The sequence below is a fragment of the Coregonus lavaretus genome (genome assembly GCF_964263955.1).
Source record: "Coregonus lavaretus genome assembly, chromosome: 18".
NCBI lineage: Eukaryota > Metazoa > Chordata > Actinopteri > Salmoniformes > Salmonidae > Coregonus > Coregonus lavaretus.
In genome coordinates this window covers 28,198,097-28,223,406 of record NC_140005.1, presented here as the reverse complement: position 1 = coordinate 28,223,406, position 25,310 = coordinate 28,198,097, and the positions used below count along the sequence as shown (strand labels likewise).

At 41.0% G+C, this 25,310-nt stretch overlaps 1 protein-coding gene across 1 annotated transcript in view; it reads left to right on the top strand.

Annotated features, from left to right (window-relative positions):
- Positions 1–554: 554 nt before the first annotated feature.
- LOC311145619 (nucleolar protein 10-like) overlaps positions 555–25,310 on the top strand; it is a gene marked incomplete at its 5' end in the record, with an annotated part of 37,939 nt that continues 13,183 nt past the window's right edge. Inside the window, 12 exons of the mRNA XM_084181893.1 lie at positions 555–567; positions 731–808; positions 1,602–1,639; positions 1,725–1,861; positions 2,004–2,069; positions 6,936–6,996; positions 7,083–7,168; positions 7,257–7,335; positions 7,458–7,607; positions 15,661–15,727; positions 16,526–16,578; positions 18,408–18,534. Coding sequence (XP_084038019.1) covers positions 555–567; positions 731–808; positions 1,602–1,639; positions 1,725–1,861; positions 2,004–2,069; positions 6,936–6,996; positions 7,083–7,168; positions 7,257–7,335; positions 7,458–7,607; positions 15,661–15,727; positions 16,526–16,578; positions 18,408–18,534 — 955 coding nt within the window. The remainder of the gene's footprint in view (positions 568–730; positions 809–1,601; positions 1,640–1,724; positions 1,862–2,003; positions 2,070–6,935; positions 6,997–7,082; positions 7,169–7,256; positions 7,336–7,457; positions 7,608–15,660; positions 15,728–16,525; positions 16,579–18,407; positions 18,535–25,310) is intronic.

The window sequence follows — 25,310 nt, the reverse complement described above, 5'->3', positions numbered from 1 at the left end:
CCTGTATTGCAGATATCTGTGGGTCAGTTGTTAAACAAGTATTTTTTTAAACTAAATTACATAATGCAATTCACAAAGAGTTGCAAACACTTGCTGACATTTTTTCAATAATTTTGCTGATGTCGTTCTCCCTCTTCTCTTAACACGTATGGACCCAGAACATAATTGAGCATCTGTTCTGTTTATTTTAGAGACATTTTTTATATTGAGCCTTTAATAAAAAAATTCTAGGTCATTTGGGCTATTTACTTTGTTTTTCTGTTTTAATAAAATACATAATTTGAAGAACAAACAATTGTGGCAATTCATATCTTGCAGTAAAATACTTTAATCTCGAGAAGACAGGTTAAATGTAAAAAAATAATATTAAAAAATAAGTGGTTTAATGTTCTCTTACTTAAATAGTCCTGATCATATAGGCCTAGACGATATCCCAAAAAACGAACAATACACTGAATCCATACATTTTCAGTAATTTGAATTGTAAACACAATACCACGACACATTTTTCATATCTGGGAGGTAATATCAGTAAAGTATTCAATAATTTTCGGATGGAATCTGAATGTACCAGAGGCCACCAAAATGGAGCTGCAAATAATTCTTAACTCCAGCCCGGGGGATCTTGGCTGGATAATTGTTCTATTTAGCTGGCTATTCCATGTGCTTGTGGAAAACACTGTAATTGCTGTTATGTATGGTTTGTCACTTTCTTTTAACATCCTTTCAGGCACATACAAACCCAGGATCCGATGCTATGACACGTATCAGTTGTCCTTGAAATTTGAGCGGTGTCTGGATTCGGACGGTAAGTGATAGACCCAGTAGTTATATTGTTACATATTCATAGGGTGATCATTCTGCTTCTATGGTCCGCTGGAACTCTGATGTGCTATGGGAATCCCTGCAAGTATCCCTCCCACCTTTTGTTGTGAAGTGAATGGCTGGTCCATAGGAGGAGGATCCAGCTGTTTCAGTGAGGGTGTCAGCCAGTCCTGACTCCACTAATGAAAGCTCACAGGCCTGAACCAGTTACTCTGTCCTTAATATTTAACTACGGTGCATCCAGACACACATTTTCAAGCAAACACACACCTTGCCTGGGGACCAGTCACTGAATTTCTAAATACACTGTCTGGAATATGACAGTGTTTGATTCTGGAAAGGTACCTCTCAGGTCCTCTACAAGCCGTAATGTTGAATACAATTATATTTTTTAGATAAAATATCCACAGGAAAGTATTGTTTACCCAACTTTTTAGAGCACTGGTACTGAAGATGAAATTTCTATCGTCTAGCAAAACCTGCAAGACTTCGCTTGGTATGCATGGTTCACGTGTGTGTACTTCCGTCTTGTGCATGTGCCTTTGGTCATGAGCTAAACACATCTTGACTGCCACACACATAGACCTGCATTTTGAAGTCGATGTAATTTGTCAAACATTTCCCCATGTTTTGTGACTAGCACACACCCAACATACACAATTGCCATAATGTGATGGTCACCAATAAATAAACCCTTTGCATTGTACAACATTCTTTACCAGTAGATATAATTTTTTCTTGTAGCTAGTTCTGAAAGTGTGTTTTTCCCCTCACAGTTGTGGCCTTTGACATTCTGTCCGATGACTACTCAAAGGTAAGACAGACTTACCTACCTTGGTTGTTTCCTGCAGTGGGTGTTATCTAAACTTGATTGACCTGATATGGTTGTGTTTGTGTAGCTGGTGTTTCTGCACTGTAACCGGTACGTGGAGTTCCACTCGCAGCATGGACACTACTACAAGACACGCATTCCCAAGTTTGGTAGGGACTTTGCCTACCACTACCCCTCCTGCGACCTCTACTTTGTTGGGGCAAGGTAAGGGTTAAAAGCCAAAGGAGGTGGATCATTCACTGTCTTGATTTCATATGTATCATTAGACTTGGCTTTAACTTGACAAGTTGAAGTTGTGTTACTGTTGACTTCACACAGTAAGACTGAAACCTTTTTCCTCTTTCAGCTCAGAGATATTCAGACTCAATCTGGAACAAGGCAGGTTCCTCAACTCCCTTCAGACAGATGCTGTGTATGTATACATCAAAAATACTTTATTTATGAAGGCAGCTGTGGCCGATTCCACACCAGCATGGCCCAGAAATATTTTTGGTATCACTGATTGTTCTGGCAATTCCCACATAACTTCATTGGGAGGAAGGATGTTTAACATGTTATTTAGTTTTTGAAAATCATTATGAAAGTGGCAATTTTAGGCCCTTTTTAAACCTATAGATGCCTCCTATAATACCCTATGATCCATGAACCGTACATGATACATACAACATCTTGGTGTCATTATACTCCTTATAGTGTGGAGTATGTTTATGGAGTATGTTTATATTCTGAAATACACGTTTTCACAATAATCTATTCAACATAAAACAATATGAAAAAGTACGTTTTTGATTTGGCTTATTTTTAGACATATTGTTTGGAACAATATACTCTTCAAACACATCACATTTCCTGAGTGGGCTCTCTGCTACTTTTGAAGAAATTATCAATTTTATAGATTGGTTAATTACATTTTACATTTAAGTCATTTAACAGACACCTGTAAAGTCAATTTCTATCAATAACATTTATAATTTCTTCAAAAGCAGCAGAGAGCCCACTCTGGAAATGTGATGTACAGTACTTGAATGAGTGTATATTGTTTAAAACAATATGTCTTTAAAAATAAACAAAATCAAAAGGGGTACTTTTGAGATATTAAAGGTGCTACACATAGTATTTATTTAGAATTTTTGCATTGTAATTTCAGAAAATGTCCATAATATATCTGCAGTAATAGTGGAATGATAGTGTTTCACTGTATTACTTACACAGTGTTATGATTGGCTGTGATATTCGCCTATTGATTTCTCCTGCCAGGCCGGCTTCTGTTGTCAAAATGGGAAAGCTGTTTTGACTTTGTGGGTGTGTGTTTCACTAGATAAATGTAGAAATCGTTGTCATTTCCTGGTTGCTAAAGATCTACACAGTTCGCTCAATTTCAGTTTGTGAGAAAAAAAGAACTGAATAGTGTAGGGAATCATTGTACCATCTAAATCACTGTGAAATATATTTTCAATAACAAATTATATATTTTTTTACAGCTGTTTAAAACTGGTGGATGAAACCGAAAGTAAAAACTGAAGCGCGAGTCTCCACTGTGTTACAGTGAAATGGGTGCAGGGAAGGGGGATATTTGTTTTGAATGCAGCCAGTGTTCTTGCAATTCACCTAGACTTCTGTAACCGTAAAAGCCTTGGTTTCTTGCATGTTAACATCAGAAGCCTCCTCCCCAAGTTTGAGTTATTCACTGCGTTAGCACACTGCCAACCCTGATATTCTAGCAGTGTCTGAATCCTGGCTTAGGAAGGCCACCAAAAATTCTGAAATGTCCATCCCGAACTACAACATTTTCCGTCTAGATAGAACTGCCAAAGGGGGCGGAGTTGCAATCTACTGTAGAGATAGAGCTTTGCAGGCTATCATACTATCCAGGTCTGGGCCCAAACAGTTTGAGGTTCTACTTCAAAAAATCCACCTCTCCAGAAATAAGTCTCTCACTGTTGCCGCTTGGTACAGACCCCCCTCAGCCCCCAGTTGTGCCCTGGACACCATATGTGAATTGCTTGCCCCCCATCTATCCTCAGAGTTCGTACTGCTTAGTGACCTAAACTGGGATATGCTTAACACCCCGGCCGTCCTACAATCTAAACTAGATGCCCTCAATCTCACACAAATTATCAAGGAACCTACCAGGTACAAACCTAAATCCGTAAACATGGGCACCCTCATAGATATCATCCTGACTAATTTACCCTCTAAATACACCTTTGCTGTCTTCAACCAGGATCTCAGCGATCACTGCCTCATTGCCTGCGTCCGTAATGGGTCCGCGGTCAAACAACCACCCCTCATCACTGTCAAACGCTCACCCCTCATCACTGTCAAACGCTCCCTAAAACTTCAGCGAGCATGCCTTTCTAATTGACCTGCCCCGGCTTTCCTGAATGGATATTGACCTCATTCCGTCAGTAGAGGATGCCTGGATGTTCTTCAAAAGTGCTTTCCTCTCCATCTTAAATAAGCATGCCCCATTCAAAAAATTCAGAACTAAGAACAGATATAGCCCCTGGTTCACCCCAGACTTGACTGCCCTTGACCAGCACAAAAACATCCTGTGGCGTACTGCATTAGCATCGAACAGCCCCCGCGATATGCAACTTTTCAGGGAAGTCAGGAAACAATATACACAATCAGTTAGGAAAGCAAAGGCTAGCTTTTTCAAACAGAAATGTGCATCCTGTAGCACTAATTCCAAAAAGTTTTGGGACACTGTAAAGTCCATGGAGAATAAAAGCACCTCCTCCCAGCTACCCACTGCACTGAGTCTAGGAAACACTGTCACCACCGATAAATCTACGATAATCGAGAATTTCAATAAGCATTTTGCTACGGCTGGCCATGCTTTCCACCTGGCTACCCCTACCCCGGCCACCAGCTCTGCACCCTCCACTGCAACTTGCCCATGCCCCCCCCCCCCCCCCCGCTTCTCCTTCACCCAAATGCAGATAGCTGATGTCCTGAAAGAGCTGCAAAATCTGGACCCCTACAAATCAGCTGGGCTAGACAATCTGGACCCTTTCTTTCTAAAATTAGCCGGCGACATTGTCGCAACTCCTATTACTTGCCTGTTCAACCTCCTCTTTCGTATCGTCTAAGATCCCCAGAGATTGGAAAGCTGCCGCGGTCATCCCCCTCTTCAAAGGGGGTGACACTCTAGATCCAAACTGTTACAGACCTATATCCATCCTACCCTGCCTTTCGAAAGTATTTGAAGGCCAAGTTAACAAACAGATCACCGACCACTTTGAATCCCACTGTACCTTCTCCGCTATGCAATCTGGTTTCCAAGCTGGTCATGGGTGCACCTCAGCCACGCTCAAGGTCCTAAACAATATTATAACCGCGATTGATAATAGACAGTACTGTGCAGCCGTCTTCATCGACCTGGCCAAGGCTTTTGACTCTGTCAATCACCGCATTCTTATTGGCAGACTAAATAGCCTTGGTTTCTCAACTGACTGCCTCGCCTAGTTCACCAACTACTTTTCAGATAGAGTTCAATGTGTCAAATCGGAGGGCCTGTTGTCTGGACCTCTGGCAGTCTCTATGGGGGGTACCACAGGGTTCAATTCTCGGGCCAACTCTATTCTCTGTGTATATCAATGAAGTCGCTCTTGCTGCCGGTGACTCTCAGATCCACCTCTACGCAGACGACACCATTTTGTATACATCTGGCCCTTCATTGGACACTGTTTTATCAAACCTCCAAATGAGCATCAATGCCATACAACACTCCTTCTGTGGCCTCCAACTGCTCTTAAACACTAGTAAAACTAAATGCATGCTCTTCAATCGAACACTGCTTGCACCCGCCCGCCCGACTAGAATCACTACTCTCGGCAGGTCTGACTTAGAATACGTGGACAACTACAAATACCTAGGTGTCTGGTTAGACCGTAAACTCTCCTTCCAGACTCACATTAAGCATCTCCAATCCAAAGTTAAATCTAGAATCGGCTTCCTGTTTCGCAACAAAGCCTCCTTCACTCATGCTGCTAAACATGCCCTCGTAAAACTGACTATCCTACCGATCCTTGATTTCGGCGATGTCATTTACAAAATAGCTTCCAACACTCAACTCAGCAAATTGGATGTAGTCTATCACAGTGCCATCCGTTTTGTCATCAAAGCCCCATATACTACCCACCATTGTGACCTGTACGTTCTCGTTGGCTGGCCCTCACTACATATTCGTCGCCAAACCCACTGGCTCCAGGTCATCTATAAATCACTGCTAAGCAAATCCCCGCCTTATCTTAGCTCATTGGTCACCATAGCAACACCCACCCGTAGTATGCGCTCCAGCAGGTATATCTCACTGGTCATCCCCAAAGCCAACACCTCCTTTGGCCGCCATTCCTTCCAGTTCTCTGCTGCAAATGACTGGAACGAACTACAAAAATCTCTGAAGCTGGAGACGCTTATCTCCCTCATTAACTTTAAGCATCAGTTGTCAGAGCAGCTTACCGATCACTGTACCTGTACACAGCCCATCTGTAATTAGCCCACCCAACTACCTCATCCCCATATTGTTATTTACATTGTTATTTATTTTGCTCATTTGCATCCCGGTATCTCTATTTGCACATCATCTTCTGCACATATATCACTCCAGTGTTAATACTAAATTGTAATTATTTTGCACTATGGCCTATTTATTGCCTTACCTCCAGAACTTACTACATTTGCACACACTGTATATAGATTTTCTATTTTCTATTGTGTTATTGACTGTACGTTTTTGTTTATTCCATATGTAACTCTGTGTTGTTGTTTTTATCGCACTGCTTTGCTTTATCTTGGCCAGGTCGCAGTTGTAAATGAGAACTTGTTCTCAACTGGCTTACCTGGTTAAATAAAGGTTAAAAAAAAAACGTTTTAAAAATCCACATAGGGGAGAAATTCTATGTTTAGTACCTTTTAATAGTTAATAATTCATGTGTAAAATTGTATTTCAGAATGTAGGGATACTCCATATTTTAGAGGACACTATTATGAGTATAATGACAATAAGGTGTTGTCTGTATCATGTACGTTTCACAGATCATTGGGTCTTACAGGGGGCATCTATAGGTCTAAAACGGGCCTAAATTGGCAACTTTCATCATGATCTTAAAAAAATAATTTCTTCCAAATAAGTTTATATGTGAGAGTTGCCAGAACAATCCGAGATACCAAAAATATTTTTGGCCCATGCTGACACAGAATCGCCCTGTACATTACATTACAATACAGTAAACACAGTCATTAAAATACTTGTCATTTCTCTGACTGACAGGGAGCACAATGTGTGTGACATCAACCCTGTCCATCAACTGTTCGCCTCAGGAACAGCAGAGGTGGGTGGAGCCTATGTGCATGTAAAGAGTGAATGGATTGAGTCCTGTGTGTGTGTAACCATGTTTCCTGTGTTGTTGGTGGCTAGGGGAAAGTGGAGTGCTGGGACCCTCGTGTACGAAGTCGGGTGGGGATGCTAGACTGTGCACTGAGCAGCGTCACAGAGGGAACAGAGTAAGTACAACACTAGAACATGAACAGTTACATGTATGTAGAAAAACGCCATTGTTCAAATCCATGATCTGGATGTGTTTGTCTTTAGAGTGGAGGGCTTGCCATCAGTCACCGCCCTCAAGTTTAACGGCTCTCTCACCATGGCTGTGGGAACGAGCACTGGGCAGGTATGAACTTTTACAACGAAGGTGTCTTTTGTGTCCTAATAGCTGGGATACTGCAGAAAACTGCCTAAATGTTCCCCTCCCCACAAGTTTCCCCATTGAGATCTGTCTGCCTGGTACTGTAGGTGCTACTCTATGACCTGCGCTCCAGCCGCCCCCTGCTGGTAAAAGACCATTACTACGGCCTGCCTATCAAGTCTGTCAACTTCCAGGACCACCTAGACCTTGTTCTGACTGCAGACTCCAAGATCATCAAGATCTGGAACAAAGACACGGTAAACATTTAATGAATGTTGAAAATATATTTGATTAATGTTTTTTGAAAACCAGACATTAACCAGGTTTCCGTCCAACTTTTGTTATACGTGTAAAGTACATGTCGGATAAAAAATGTCATGACAGGCCTGATGGAAACAGCAAATTTGTCGGTAAACTTTCCAAATGTCGTCAAAACTAAACATGCTAGACAAGGTGTGATCTTTTTGTGTCTATAAAATTAAAATGGAACTGACATTGTTTTAGCAACATGAAATCTTATAAAAATCTGTTCATATACACACCCAGGAAGAACATGACACCTTTTTTTGACATTTTCTGACAATGTTTGGGAATGCTGTATAGTAAGGCATTTGTGAAAATTATATAGCCATAGCCAATCCAAGCTACAGAAGGCCTATATACAAATAAGCCATTTGCCACACGGGCCTGCCATCATTCACTTTGAACTGGACTGTGTGTTTACAGGCAGTAGCAACAGCGCAACTTTAGATCATTTGAATGCATTCGCCAAAAGCCACAAAATACACCTGAATGGATTTCTTATGTAAATACCACGGGAGTCCTCTTACATTTGGGAACTTCACAGTCCTATTGATCTAACAACCATGAAAAGGTAGGCTATCTCTCCCTCAGTTGCCTATGCACATCAACAACAACAAGATCAACAACTACTGCTAGCCAGAGCGAGAGAACCAAAAATCTAATGAGGGAACATTAGATAAACCCTCTCAAACTCTTTAAGCTAGTTGGCTGTCAAAATTGCACTGAAACGATGGGGAATAGTAGCCTGCTCATCCTTCTGCAGCTTGCCTGCCAATGCAAGTTCCCACTGAATGGGAACTTGCCTGCCTGCCCGCCCATTTGATCGAAGCCAAATACATTTGATTGACATCTAAGAGATATACTAACTGTGGATAACAGTCGTTCAAGTTAAGCATAGCAAAGCGATTCACATTTCTTGCTAGCTAACCAAATGACACCTGTATCTCTAGCTGTAGCCACCAAAAAAACGATATAAGGGGAAAAAAAGTTGGTCACTCACCCACTCCTCCAATGACATGACATCCTCCCAGCAGCTAGCTAACGTTAGGCTCTGTGTTTTTAGCTTGCTAAATAAATAGCTAGCTACATAAATAGATACGCTAGCCCAGGGGTGTCAAACTCAATTGGTGCATGGGCAATATTGAAAAATCACAAAGAATTCGCGGGCCAGACATAGCCTATTTGTTTTTACAAAACATACGTGCAACTGCGACCCAGACTGGCCATTGTTTAATATGGCCCTTTATAATGCCCACTTATGTACGTAGGATGCTGTATATAGCACTTTAACATATTAGAACAAAAGAAGAGATAAATAATATTTGTCCAGCCTTTGCTGCTATGCTTGCAGATGTGCATAATATGCTGCAACCCTAATCAATAGGAATTTAGTAACTCCAAATAACAAAAATGTAGCTATAGGTTTGTTGTAACATTTAAACTTAAAACATGTTTTTCATTTTTTTGCTGTGGACTCATTTATACTTGCTTGTGTGTCCTATTCGGCCCGTTATGACTGACTTGTGATCATTGCCCTTGCTAGTTTAATTGTAAAGACATTCCCAGCCTTAGTTACAGTCGTCCGTTTTTGTTCAATGTATTGAGTCATTGAAACTGAAACAGTGCATCCCGAATGGGTGGAGGCAGCAAACAATGTACCAGGCCAGCTGTGATTTACAACCCAATAGCAATATTTTTTGGACTACCAAGAAATGGGTTGGTGAATTACGTTAATCATGCATTGAAATGCGTCCATCTATTCTGCCAACAATGCCTTACTGTATGTCATATAATTTTGAGTCAAATATAACCTATTTTAAAACCTATTATGAATTTGTTTTGAAGCATAAACTGGGAATTTGATCTTTTTTACTGATATTATGATCTGTTTGTTTTTCATATCCACAAAGTAGTTAAAATGATTTTGCTGCGAAGAGACAGAATCATTAGATCATTTGTTTTGGTACTGTCCATTTGTAGCTTGTTTTTGGACACAGGTCCAGGAATGGCTAAAGGATTGCAATATTTACCTGGAGCTAACCTTGCAGATAGCATTACTGGGTGATCTGAAAAGTCATTGTCAATCGATCAATAATATAATAATACTTTTAGCAAAAATGTTTATTTTCAATTCACAGTCTGTAGAAACTTTTTTCAAATCATCATGAGTTGCATCATGCAGCCTTACAATGTATTAAAAATCAAAACATATATCCCAACTTTTGGAGAACAACTAAAGTTACATTAATTAAGCATATAGGAGTACCTATTTCTTTGTTAACTGCTCATCACAGAATAGCCGCATGTGCGCACTCCCTCAAATCATTTGGCGAAAATATCCTTTCTATTTTATTCAGCTTTGTGCAATTGTATTCTTCATACAATAAAATAATATAAAATAATGCCACGGAATTCTAAGCAAATCTTGTCTGCTAAATGAACTAGTGTAGCCCACAGCCATATGGCATAGCCAGATCAGGACCTAACATAAGGACAACTCAGAGTATACTATTCTGTTCTTCTGAAATAGACAACATTTTCTTCATATCATGCTTCTTTAGACCTCTCTAAAATAAATAATGAATTTATTTTGAAGGTGTAGGCTATATTACATGGATTTATTAGACTTTTTAAAATGTAGATGTTCCAAAGGTCAGCATCAGTGGCTTGTAGGCTATGCGTGGAAGCCAGGAGATGCTAAATGTGTTTATGGTAATTAACGGTCAATTACCGTGAGACCGACAGTTATTTGCTTGACAATCACCGGCTGACGAAAGTTCGTGACCCCCTCAGCCCTAGTTGCACCCCCTGCTTTTGCTGTCAGAACAGCCTTAATTCGTCGGGGGATGGATTCTACAAGGTGTTGAAAGCGTTTCACAGGGATGCTTGCCCATGTTGACTCAAGTGCTTCCCACAGTTGTGTCAAGTTGGCTGGATGTCCTTTGGGTGGTGGACCATTCTTGAAACACACGGGAAACTGTTGAGCGTGAAAATCCCAGCAGCGTTGCAGTTCTTGACACAAAGTGGTGTGCCTGGTACCTACTACCATACCCAATTCAAAGGCACTTACATATTTTTGTCTTGCCCATTCACCCTCTGAATGGCACACATACACAATCCATGTCTCTATTGTCGTAAGGCTTAAAAATCCTTCTTTAACCTGTCTCCACCCCTTCATCTACGCTGATTGAAGTGGATTTACAGTGCCTTCAGAAAGTATTTACAACCCTTGATTTTTTTCCCACATTTTGTTGTTACAGCCTGAATTAAAAATTGATTAAATTTAGATTTTGTGCCACTGGCCTACACACAATACCCCATAATGTCAAAGTGGAATTATGTTTTTAGACATTCCTGCTCAACAAGTCACATAATAAGTTGCATGGACTCACTCTGTGTGCAATAATAGTGTTTAACATGATTTTTGAATGACTACCTCTGTACCCGACACATACAATTATCTGTAAGGACCCTCAGTCAAGCAGTGAATTTCAAACACAGATTCAACCACAAAGACCAGGGAGGTTTTCCAATGCCTCTTAAAGAAGGGCACCTTTTGGTAGATGGGTTAAAAAACAAAACAAAAAAAATATTGAATATCCCTTTGAGCATGGTGAAGTTGTTAATTACACTTTTGATGGTATATCAATACACCCAGTCACTACAAGGATACAGGCGTCCTTCCTAACTCAGTTGCTGGAGAGGAAGGAAACCGCTCAGGGATTTCACCATGAGGCCAATTGTGACTTTAATGTAGTTTAATGGCTGTGATAAGAGAACTGAGGATGGATCAACAACATTGTAATTACTCCACAATACTAACCTAAATGACAGAGTGAAAAGAAGGAAGCATGTACAGAATAAAAATATTCCAAAACATGCATCCTGTTTGCAATAAGGCACTAAATGTCCTGAAAGCGTTGTTTGGCGCAAATCCAACACAATACATCACTGAGTACCACTTCATATTTTCAAGCATGGTGTTGGCTGCATCATGTTATGGGTATGCTTGTCGTCGGCAAGGACTAGGCAGTTTTTTAGGATAAAAATAAACAGGAATAGAGCTAAGCTCTGGCCAAATCCTAGAGGAAAACCTGGTTCAGTCTGCTTTCCAACAGACACTGGGAGACAAATTCCCATTTCAGCAGGACAATAACCTAAAACACAAGACCAAATATACACTGGAGTTGCTTACCAAGTCGACATTGAATGTTCCTGAGTGGCCTATTTACAGTTTTGACTTAAATCGGCTTGAAAATCTATGGCAAGACCTGAAAATGGCTGTCTAGCAATGATCAACAACCAACTTGACAGAGCTTGAAGAATTTTTTAAAAGAATAATGTGCAAATATTGTTCAATCCAGAAAGACTCACAGCTGTAATCACTGCCAAAGGTGATTCTAACATGTATTGACTCAGGGGTGTGAATACATATGTATTGTGTGTAGATGGGTGAGATGGGTATTTAATCCATTTTGAATTTGGGTGCTAACACAACAACGTGGATTAAGTCAAGGGCTATGAATACTTTCTGAAGGCAGTGTATTTGAACCAGAACATTTTCTGTAATTTATTTTACTACTGTTGGAGACAGACATGGTGCTGTATCAGGATTCAACGTGAATTGGGAGAAAACTGAAATAATACCCATTTCTAATTGTGACTTCTCAAGCTTAGAAAGTACATTTTAAGTGGAAACGGACAAAGACAAATATGGAATACCTGGGTGTACTGATACCATGCAATCTGGAGGAGGCATATAAAATATATTATTTTCCTTTAATAGATAAGATTGAATCCCATGTTCAGAGATGGAGATCCCTCCCTATTTCTATGTTGGGTATGGTCAACATAATCAAAATGAATATATTACAAATGTTGATTTATTCCAGGCCCTGCCAGTTTCAGTTCCATCCAACTTTTAAAGTAAAATAAATGGCCTGCTTTCCAACTTTATTTGGAATGGAAAGACCTGAAGAGTCAAATTAACTGTTTTACACTTACCCTATAAAGCTGGAGGTATTGGACTACCTCATATGAAGATGTATTACTGGGCTGCACAACTGTGTTCACTTTAACAATGTACAGCAGACTATCCTTGTGCATAGAGAAGTATTGAAGGCATAAATGTAATACCTTATGATCTAAAATATTTTCACTACTTCGGTTCCAAGGCATTGTAGAAAAAAAATAGGCAATCCAATGATTCTCAATTCCATTCGTATTTGGGAAAATGTACATAAATTCATGAGGTGGAAATGACCAATATCGACAGGCACCCCTATTTGGAATAACCCAGTGTTTAATGACAACACCTTCAAGTCCTGGTTCCAAAGTGGCATCCATGAATTTTGAACGTGTACTATACTGAACAAAAATATATACTGAACAAAACTGTAAACGCAAAACAATTTTTACGATTTTACTGAGTTAGAGTTCATATAAGGAAATCAATCAATTGAAATAAATTCATTAGGCACTAATCTATGAATTTCACATGACTGGGAATATAGATATGCATCTGTTGGTCACAGATACCTTAAAAACAAGTAGGCGTGGATCAGAAAACCAGTCAGTATCTGGTGTGACCACCATTTGCCTCATGCAGCGCGAAACACATCTCCTTCGTATAGAGTTGATCAGGCTGTTGATTGTGGTCTGTGGAATGTTGTCCCACTCCTCTTCAATGGGTGTGCGGAGTTGCTGGATATTAGTGGGAACTGGAACACGCTGTCGTACACGTCGATCCAGAGCATCCCAAACATGCTCAATGGGTGACATGTCTGTTGAGTATGCAGGCCAGAACTGGGACATTTTCAGCTTCTAGGAATTGTGTACAGACCCTTGCGTCATGGGGCCGTGCATTATCATGCTGAAACATGAGGTGATGGCGGCGGATGAATGGCACGACAATGGGCCTCAGGATCTCGTCACGGTGTCTCTGTGCATTCAAATTGCCATCGATAAAATGCAATTGTGTTCATTGTCTGTAGCTTATGCCTGCCTGCCCATACCATAAGTGGCGGCAGGTAGCTTAGTGGTTAAGAGCATTTTGCCAGTAACCGAAAGGTTGCTGGTTCTAATCCCCGAGCCGACTAGGTGAAACATCTGTCGATGTGCCCTTGAGCAAGGCACTTAACCCTAATTGCTCCTGTAAGTCGCTCTGGATAAGAGTGTCTGCTAAAAATGACAAAAATTGCAATTGTGTTCATTGTCTGTAGCTTATACCTTCCTATACCATAACCCCACACCACCATGGGGCGCTTTGTTCACAACGTTGACATCAGCAAACCGCACGCCCACACGACCCAATACACATGGTCTGCGGTTGTGAGGCCGGTTGGATGTACTGCCAAATTCTCTAAAACAACGTTGAAGGCGGCTTATGGTAGAGAAATTAACATTAAATTCTCTGGCAACAGCTCTGTTGGACATTCCTGCAGACAGCATGCCAATTGCACAATCCCTCAACTTGAGACATCTGTGGCATTTAGTTGTGTGACAAAACTGCACATTTTAGAGTGTCCTTTTATTGTCCACAGCACAAGATGCACCTGTGTAATTATCATGCTGTTTAATCAGCTTCTTGATATGCCACACCTGTCAGGTGGATGGATTATCTTGGCAATGGAGAAATGCTCACTAACAGGGATTAAATACACATTTGTGCACAACATTTGAGGGAAATAAGCTTTTTGTGAGTATTGAACATTCTGGGATCTTTTATTTCAGCTCTTGAAACATGGGACCAACGCTTTACATGTTGCGTTTATATTTTTGTTCAGTATATGATGGATCTCTACTGTCGTTCAGTCAATTACAAGAAAGATTTGGATTATCCAAGACTGATTTCGTTCCATTTTTACAACTCAGAAATCTTCAACAGAATCTGGATGAACCTAAGGCATCTAGCATAGACAAAAATACTGAAAGAAGCTGATACGCTAAATAAGTTAATTGCCAAGTAATACCCAGGATGGTTAAAACTCTACCTGATGGTTCAGAACCTATAAGGTTCCTTCTGTCCAAAGGAAGAAGTTGAGGAGAACCATCGGTCACAGATATGTGAAAACGTTCATACATGCTCCTACAACAAGACATTAACTAATGCAATTTAACATAATTCATAGGACTTACTACACTCCTGCCAGAATGCATGTAATGCACCCAGAAATGTCACATCTCTGTTGAGATGCAAAAAAACACATATTGAATATGCTGTTGTCCTGTGATACATTATCCCAAAATGGTGTCAATTTATGTACTATCATTTCATTGTGTCTAGGAATTTATATCCATCATTACATTTTAGTCATTTAGCAGATGCTCTTATCCAGAGCGACTTACAGTTAGTGAGTGCATACATTTTAATTTTTTTTCATCTCCAAGATTGTCTGTTGGAAATGTAAATATTGGTGATCAATATCAAATAAAGTTTTTTTTAATCTAGATCTAATTGCTGGAGAGAAATATATAGCCGTCAATTGGAAAGACTCATATTCACCCTCAATAACAAACTGTAGGACTGAACTATCTAGCTACATACTGTTGGATTTTGTATATTATAATATTAAATACAAAACTGAAGTGTTTGAAATTTGGAGACAATATGTTGATCACCTTGGGTAATGTGTTTGTATAGTGGCCGTTTTATGTTTTTGTGTTGTGGAAAAACAATTATCTTTTTTTTTTTATTATACGAATATTTGCATGAAAATCTGTCAGCAATTGGATGGAAACCTAGCTATTGTGCCCCAATTTGACAGAAGTGACATTTGAAAATGTTTATTTAGGATGTTCCAAAAACAGCGAAGATGATTTATGCAGATTTAGAACATTGTCAACTCCACTATTCCAAACTAAGTGTTTGCATTTTTTGGAAACGCCTTTGCATTTTTTATGGTAAAAATGTCATAGTGTCATTATTGATGAAAGTGAGACCACTAACTAACTATCACAGTGCTAGAACATATATTCTAACCGTACCTTTGGTCTGTTTCACCCCAGGGGAAAGTGTTCTCCTCCATTGAGCCCCAGACGAACATCAACGACGTGTGCATCTATCCTGGTTCTGGTGAGAATCACCTCAGAAAGACTGTTCCATTCTATGAGTAATGAGCCAGATACACTAAACATTGCGTCTGTACCAAGTTTAACTTGGAGATGTTGGCCTACAGGCACTCTTATGTGCTTGGTAGTAATTTACCAGTATGCTCAACTACCACTAGATGGTACCAAGTGACCTCATCAACAAGACCTAACCACTTCTGCACCAGGGATATGCTTCTGTATGAGATGGCTTCGACTTTGCTTTTGAAATAAGATTGCCACTCTATCCACTGACAGCTTCTCTACCAGCAATTATGCCTAATTACAGCAATCTTTAATGAGCACTTGAGTTAAACTGTTTAAGACGCTCATTCAGGATGTAATCGCTGTAATTTCACGTAATTAGCAAATCCCCAGAACCATTTATATGGATGATTTGTCATCAAATGAAGATGAAGATGGGAGCAAGCCAGGCATTTGTCAGTAATGGTTACATAATGGTTACACACATCTTAACATTTAAAAATCCAGCAAGGTTTTTTGGTTATTTTGCTGTTTCCTATTTGACTCTGTGTAGTCTACTGCCTGCATACCTACTATAGTCACCCTATGCTTATATGGGCTATACTTTCTGCATGTTCATGCAGTTAGGCTTGTAACTAGAGTCAAACAAAACCAGCAGACAATGAGCCTTTTTGTACAGTTCCACATAACCTTAGTTTATTACCTTGCTAATTTTAATATGGGGAAAAAATCTGGTTGTTTCGTTAGCTCATCTCACTCATTCACATCTTCTCCGTTTTCTCTCCTCCTAACTTCACAGGTATGCTCTTCACTGCCAATGAAGACCCCAAGATGAATACATTCTATATCCCTGTGAGTTCTACCACCCTTACACTCCCTCAGGCCTATTTGACAGTTTGGTTTTACTGCTAGTTTTACATGCCTCAGTGTGCCGCATGTTTGGTTTGAAAGGGACATTTTCCATGAGATAGATTTTACGCCAGGGTGTGAATTGAAACCAAACCGACCAAGGCAGTATAGAGAAGGCACGAAAGGACGATCTCTGTTTTGAGGTCTTGAGTGTTTAGACTTTTGTTCAGTTTAGTTTTTACAGCATCCCCATTTGGCTGGTGTTTTATGGCCCGCAAAAAAAGACTAAAGGGCATTATTCGTAGAAAACCGCCCACTGGGTTTTACCCAGAAAGTGCCCTTGTTGGGTTGTGAATGTTCTTCAGCAACAGGTGGTCTTGTACCTACCCCTATACCAGCTTTTCAGTTCTAGGAAAAGTGTTTGTACATTGTAAAAAAAACAACAACAAAAAACTTGTGTACACTTTAAATTAGTCTCTTTAAGAAGTTTGTGTGTGTGTACGGTAAAGTAGTCTCTATTTAGGAAGTTGGTGAGTGTCTACGGTAAAGTAGTCTCTATTTAGGAAGGTGATGTGGTAACCCTGACACACGACTAGTTTCTATAAGTACTGTCATTAGTTTCTATAAGTATTCATCAACCACTGATTAGATCACTGTGTTGGTGAGCTACAGAAAACAAGCTCTTAAATAGTGTGTGTTTGGGCCAACAGAGAGCTAATACTGAACTTAGGAAATATTGCGTTCATCTGTTAACAGCAAACGCATTCTATTTTTGGTTATTGGAGTTTTGAAATACTTCTGCAGAAAATGAAGGTCGATATCAAACATTCACATAGCAGTGCTCAAACTGCCCTGAATAAATAGCTACATTTTTTACTCAGGTATGCTATGAACATCAATGGTAACGTCAAATATAACACAAAGTTGTCAACTTGTTTGGTTTACTCATCTAATCTATCATTCATGAATTTGAGGCAGGCGTGTGATTCCAGTTCCAGAGAGCTCCTTTCTCCCAGTTTTTTTAACTGGTGGGCAAAGATCTCCAACGCATGCCTCCCAAGCTGCCCTACAGTACAGTAGGGCAAAGTTTTGAAGTTAACATTAGCCATTTGCTCCTCAATGATTACACTGAGGAAGGTGACATTACGTAGACTTTGAACTCTGATTTGATAGAACAGAAGTCTTACGATAATGGGATGATTTCAATCTGATAAGATTCATTCAATCCTTGTCGACTCGTCCTCAGAGCCCTGAGAGGATTGGATAGGTGCAAGCAACATGGCAGAAACTACACCTAGCCAGCTGGAATGTTGCCAACACCTACTTTCCTTACCAGCCCTCAAGCGCAGTGAAAAGGGAGAATGTATTGAATTAGAATTCTTCAAATGTGGGCCTCCCGAGTGGCACAGCGGTCTAAGGCACTGCAGTGCTTGAGGCGTCACTACAGATCCGGGGTTCGATCCCGGGCTGTGTTGCAGCCGGCCTGACCGGGAGACCCATGAGGCGACGCACAATTGGCCCAGCGTCGTCCAGGTTAGGGGAGGGTTTGGCAGGCCGGGATGTCCTTGTCCCATCGCGCTCTAGCGACTCCTGTGGCGGGCCGGGCGCATTGACCTTCACCTCTCCCGAGTCCGTACGGGAGTAGCAGCGATGGGACAAGATTGTAACTACCAATTGGATATCACGGAATTGGGGAGAAAAAAGGGGTAAAAAGTACAAAAATTAATGTTTCTTGTTCTTCAAATGTTTCTTGTTCTTCATTCCTTGTCCTTCCTTCACTCTATCCCTTGTTCTTTTATCTCCTTCCTCCCCTTCATGTTGTCCCTGTGTAGGCACTGGGGCCTGCTCCTCGCTGGTGCTCTTTCCTGGACAACCTGACAGAGGAGCTGGAGGAGAGCCCTGATAGTACCGTCTACGATGACTACAAGTTTGTCACCCGCAAGGACCTGGAGAACCTGGGTGAGATTAGGGCTGTTATGGTGACCGTATTACAGCCACATCGGCGGTCAAGAGTCATGAGGGCAGTCAAATTCCACGTGACCGTTTAGTCACGGTAATTAGGCTTCTCCAAGCTCTGATGCTGCTTATGGTCATTAGTAGCCTACCAAACTTGCTAACTGCCTGGTACTCAGCACTCTATTGTCCCTCTAATCACTCTGACATCAATGCAAATGAATTTCGAACAGCTAATCAAACACTTAATGAGAGCCTATGAGCTCATGTTTACATTTACATTTTACATTTTCGTCATTTAGCAGACGCTCTTATCCAGAGCGACTTACAAATTGGTGCATTCACCTTATGATAGCCAGTGGGACAACCACTTTACAATATATCAACAAAAAAATGTTTGTGGGGTAGGGGGAGGGTAGAAGGATTACTTTTATCCTATCCCAGGTATTCCTTAAAGAGGTGGGGTTTCAAGTGTCTCCGGAAGGTGGTGAGTGACTCCGCTGTCCTGGCGTCGTGAGGGAGCTTGTTCCACCATTGGGGTGCCAGAGCAGCGAACAGTTTTGACTGGGCTGAGCGGGAACTGTGCTTCCGCAGAGGTAGGGGGGCCAGCAGGCCAGAGGTGGATGAACGCAATGCCCTCGTTTGGGTGTAGGGACTGATCAGAGCCTGAAGGTACGGAGGTGCCGTTCCCCTCACAGCTCCGTAGGCAAGCACCATGGTCTTGTAGAAGATGCAGGCTTCAACTGGAAGCCAGTGGAGTGTGCGGAGGAGTGGGGTGACGTGAGAGAACCTGGGAAGGTTCAACACCAGACGGGCTGCAGCGTTCTGGATGAGTTGTAGGGGTTTAATGGCACAGGCAGGGAGCCCAGCCAACAGCGAGTTGCAGTAATCCAGACGGGAGATGACAAGTGCCTGGATTAGGACCTGTACCGCTTTCTGTGTAAGGTAGGGTCGTACTCTGCGAATGTTGTAGAGCATGAACCTACAGGGTCGGGTCACTGCTTTGATGTTAGCGGAGAACGACAGGGTGTTGTCCAGGGTCACGCCAAGGTTCTTTGCACTCTGGGAGGAGGACACAACGGAGTTGTCAACCATGATGGCGAGATCATGGAGCGGGCAGTCCTTCCCCGGGAGGAAGAGCAGCTCCGTCTTGCCGAGGTTCAGCTTGAGGTGGTGATCCGTCATCCACACTGATATGTTTGCCAGTCATGCAGAGATGCGATTCGCCACCTGGTTATCAGAAGGGGGAAAGGAGAAGATTAATGTTGAGCAACGTTTCTATAGGCTATGCAATTGCGTGAGAAAACAGAGTGATGGCCTCTACTGAAAAGAGGAGGATCAGCCTTCTATAGGCTAGGCCTACTATATTTATTTCTGAACTTTCCTAATATTAAGCACATTGTTTCTCATTACAGCATGAGTATAGCCTACCTGGCTGGCATGAAAATGAACCACGGGAAACGCGTCCTCCATTCGCTATTTAAGTGCATAGATAATTTTTTCCCCCTGCCCCTGTTTCGGGACTGGTGCATGACAATGGTCCATTCTAAATCAAACATTTTTTCACACACATTATTTAGTATATGTATAGACAAGATTACATCAAGAATAGTCTGAAGGATGACAATATTAGCCTATCACTGGTGAATGATATATTATCACTTGTGAATGATGCCCAGCTTGTGTGCAGTAAGGCCAGAAACAGTGCATGCCTTTTTCCCCCGACTTTATCAAATCATAATCGTACACCTCATATAGCCCATAGGCCTAAATGTTTTGATAATACGGTATGTATCACAACTAAAGTGGCCAAATAACTTCTTAAAATGAAGCACTTGAATCTGCTTTACAACGGGTGTAGAGCCTAACTGGCATACAAACTCAAAATCGTGAGTTTCAAGTTTGGGGAAGATAATTTTCACCATAAAAATGCATCTTTATAATAAAAGCATTATATGCTAATCGCATTTGCGGTCAGTTTTGAGAATGGTGTTTTCCTTCTAATTGACTGCATTTTGGAACATTCGCACTTATAGCCTACTGCCATGTGTGGATTGCTGCGCTTATAATGTGAAGAAATAGCCTAATAGTTTATCAACATTTTAAGCTTAAACGTTCTGATCTGTTGCATCAGCCTCATTGCTTTTAAAAGGTTTTTTGATGCTAGTGGTTGTATTAATTTGGGATCTATCGCATCCCACAACTGTACCAGACTGTTTGTATATTTATTTCTTGCACAGAATAGAATAGGCCAACTTTTGTACTATGGGGGATAGTAGATTGACATAAGCTAGTGCTTTTGCAGTTCGTTAGGCCTACTCCTCTTGTTGGCTGACGAAAAGTAAATGTGGACAGTTCTTCCAACATCTTCAATATGCGCCTCGGAATGCGATAAGGACGGGGGCAGTTGCTTCCCCGATGTGTCTGTCTTCACTTGTAGCCTGTGAGAAGGACCCGATCACGTGATGGGCATTGGCTAATAACAATTGAGATACAGTGCATTCGGGCCCCTTCCCCTTTTCCACATTTTGTTTTGTTATAGCCTTATTCTAAAATGGATTACATTGTTTTCCCCCCATCATCAATCTACACACAATACCCCATAATGACGAAGCAAAAACAGGTTTTTAGAAATTGTTGCAAATTTATAAAAATACAAAAACTGAAATATCACATTTACATAAGTATTCATACCCTTTACTCAGTACTTTGTTGAAGCACCTTTGGCAGTGATTACAGCCTCGAGTCTTCTTGGGTATGACGCTACAAGCTTGGCACACCTGTATTTGGGGAGTTTCTCCCATTCTTCTCTGCAGATCCTCTCAAGCTCTGTTAGGTTGGATGGGGAGTGTCGCTGCACAGCTATTTTCAGGTCTCTCCAGAGATGTTTGATCGGGTTCAAGTCCGGGCTCTGGCTGGGCCACTCAAGGACATTCAGAGACTTGTCCCGAAGCCACTCCTGCGTTGTCTTGGCTGTGTGCCTTCGCCCCAGTCTGAGGTCCTGAGCGCTCTGGAGCAGGTTTTCATCAAGGATCTCTCTGTACTTTGCTCTGTTCATCTTTCCCTCAATCCTGACTAGTCTCCCAGTCCCTGCCGCTGAAAAACATCCCCACAGCACGATGCTGCCACCACCATGCTTCACTGTAGGGATGGTTCCAGGTTTCCTCCAGACGTGACGCTTGGCATTCAGGCCAAAGAGTTCAATCTTGGTTTCATCAGACCAGACAATCTTGTTTATCATGGTCTGAGAGTCCTTTAGGTGCCTTTGGCAAACTCCAAGCAGGCTGTCATGTGCCTTTTACTGAGGAGTGGCTTCCGTCTGGCCACTTTACCATAAAGGCCTGATTGGTGTAGTGCTGCAGAGATTGTTGTCCTTCTGGAAGGTTCTCCCATCTCCACAGAGAACTCTGGAGCTCTGTCAGAGTGACCATTGGGTTCTTGGTCACCACAGGTGGACTCCAATGAAGTTGTAGAAACATCTAAAGGATGATCAATGGAAACAGGATGCACCTGAGCTCAATTTCGAGTCTCATAGCAAAGGGTCTGAATACTTATGTAAATAAGGTATTTCTGTTTTTATTGTTAATACATTTGCAAAAATCATCATTAGTCGCATCATGCATCCTTAGAATGTATTAAAAATCTAAACAAATAGCCTAACATTTGTATCACAACTGAAGTTGCATAAATAACTCTAAATTAAGCATGTAGGAGGACCTGTTTCTTTGTTAACCGCTCAACACAGAATGGCTGCATGTGCACACTCCCTCATCGTTTGGAGAAAATATCCTTTCTATTTTATTCAGCTATGTTCAATTGTGTTCTTCATACGATAAAATAGTATAAAATAATGCCACGGAATTCTAAGCAAATCTTGTCTGCTAAATGAACTAGTGTAGCCCACAGCCATAATGCATAGCCAGATCAGGGCCTAACATAAGGTCATCTCAGAGTATGCTATTCTGTTCTTCTGAAATAAACTACATTTTCTTTATATCGTGTATCTTTAGACCTGTCTAAAATAAATAATCGATTTATTGTGATGGTGTAGGCTATATTACATGGATTAATTAGACTTTTTTAAATGTAGATGTTCCAAAGGTCTGCATCAGTGGCGTGTAGGCTATGCGTGGAAGCTAGGAGATACTAAATGTGTTTATGTTAATTAATGGTAAATTACAGTGAGACCGGCAGTTATTTGCTTGACAATCACCCACTGACAAAATGTCATGACCGCCACAGCCCTAGGTGAGAGGGGGGTGGAGGTGGAGCTATTGGCATATTACCTATCAGCTGTTACCTATTTGTTCCTCTAAGATCTACAGGAATACAAGTGCCTATTGAATTGAGGATTCTAGTTATTTTAGGCCTACAGTTCCTAGGGAAACTTCCAGGGCTGTCTACACTACACTTGCCATTCAGTGGAGACCATTTTTGAATTTAGGCAAGTTGAGGCAATATAACGGCCAGGCTTACCAGTCCCACCTAAAAATGAACGGTAGGGGAAACGCTGACGGAATGGAGAGAGAAATGTAGAGATGGAAGAAGGGATAGTGAGAGATGAAGGGGTGGCGAACAGAACGGTTGAAAGAACAGAGGAATGCTTGGGTTAGCACTAAAGAGATCAAATGACGAGGAGAAAGTCGGTTGGTTGGGGAGGAATAAAAGGAGAGAGGGAGGGTGAGAGCGAGAGGGGTGGAGTAGATGAGGGAGAAAGGGGGAAGAAGGACTAAGGGGAAGGGGAGTTCAGTTCACTGCAGCTGTGTAATGTAACAGACAGGCAGCCGGGCGGATAGTGAGATTTTTTGGGGAAGGGGGTTTCTATCTTTTTACCTCTCACACACACAGTCCTTGCCAGGGTTGGAGAGTAACTGATTACATGTAATCTGATTACAAAAAAACTAACTATAATCCGTTACGTTACCGGCAAAAATATTGTAATTAGATTAGACACTTTTGAAAAACAAGATTATTACTTCTTGGATTACTTTGAAATGCTTTCTGAATGACATTCAATTTAGCATTGAAAATAGGAGCAAGCTTAAGTTTGTTCCACCTGAGCAAATCTGACCACAAGTTTGATGGATCCTTTTTGTCTTCTAATGCCTCATAAAAGGAAAGCAATCCAAAAGTAACGGAAATTAATCAGATTACGTTACTGAGTTTGGGTAATCCAAAAGATACGTTACTGATTACAATTTTGGGCAGGTAACTAGTAACTGTAACGGATTACACTTACAAAGTAACCTACCCAACCCTGGTCCTTGCGTGCCACAACTCCCACACATTCCTGAACTAAAGTGGTCTTACAGGGAACTAAGCAGAGACTAAAAAGCCTCATGGCAGTCTCTAACTCCACTTCATTCAGAGCTTAAAGAATGGTGGCTGGAGACTGATGTTACAAAACTTTATCTAAATGCTCTCAAAAGGCGTCTTGCCAAATAGCTGAAAGGTCAATGTTAGCCGAATCTAACAAAAATGAAACAAGCTATCACTACAGTCCTGTTGAAAGACATTCACTTTGACAAAACTGTTTTTCTTCAGCATTTTATCCAAATACATAGTTGGGTTGCATGCAATTGATTATGAAAATCTGTAATATGAAGTAAAAGCTTAATGATCGTAAGTATAGGCCTACCCTATGTTCCCTACTGTCCTGAACGTGTCAGTTTAAATGGGAATAACCAGCCTGTTGAAAGAAGCAGATGTCTGCAGATATGTATAGTCTTATGTAATTTTCTTTCAGCACATTCCAATAGGCTGCTTCTCAGAGTTAAAGGGATAGTTCACCCAAATTACAAAATTATATTGGTTTCCTTACCCTGGAAGCCAGTGGTATTCAAAGTCAGGGTCAGTGGGGTCGGCAAATTTAAATAAAACTTTATTTTTGGGGGGTGGGGGAACCAAAAATGAAATAGTACAGATTATTTTATGGGACAATATACAAACGTTTTTGACAAAAATACAATTTTATTGAGTACATTTATTTATTGGTTCTCTTAATTTTGATAAGAGATGAAAATGTAATGAATTGAAGGTAATTTGTTGATGTGAAAATCAACATTTACAACAACATTAGGTTTGTGGTGGGGTGGGGTCGACAATTTCTGACAAAAAAAATGGGGTCCCCGCTGAAAAAGGTTTAATACCACTCTTGGAAGCAGTCTATGGACAAGGTGTGACAGCAATCCATGCTTTGGTTTATTTTCCCTGGCACTGTTCCCAGTCACAAATCCCATTCAAGTCATGGTACCGATATTAGCATTTTTTGCGCATCATGTTCAAATCATCTATAAGTGATGTCTTTGAGCTTCACAATCAATTTTAGATACTTTTGGATGATTTGGACATGATGCGTGAAAAATGCTAATATCGGTACCATGACTTGAATGGGGCTTGTGCCACAACTGCTAAAATGTTAGCATTTGGAAACGGTGCCAGGGAAATAAAAACAAAGGAACTCCCCACACCTGGTTGTCTAGGGCTTAATTGAAAGGAAAAAACAAAACCTGCAGACACTAGGCCCTCCATGGAATTAGTTTTAACACCCCTTGCTTACAGGGTAAGAAAACCAATGTGTTATTTGGGTGAACTATCCCTTTTAATTAATAAGCCTTACTGTGCTTGGCAATGCACATCACCAATTTGAAAGATCACAAATCTTTTAATGAGTTTCAGGTGACGTGGCCTGCCTCAGGGAAGTTGAATATAGAGATACTGTATGTAAAATATATAGATCAACAATCATTATACAAATGTAACATTTAGCTGTTCACTCATGT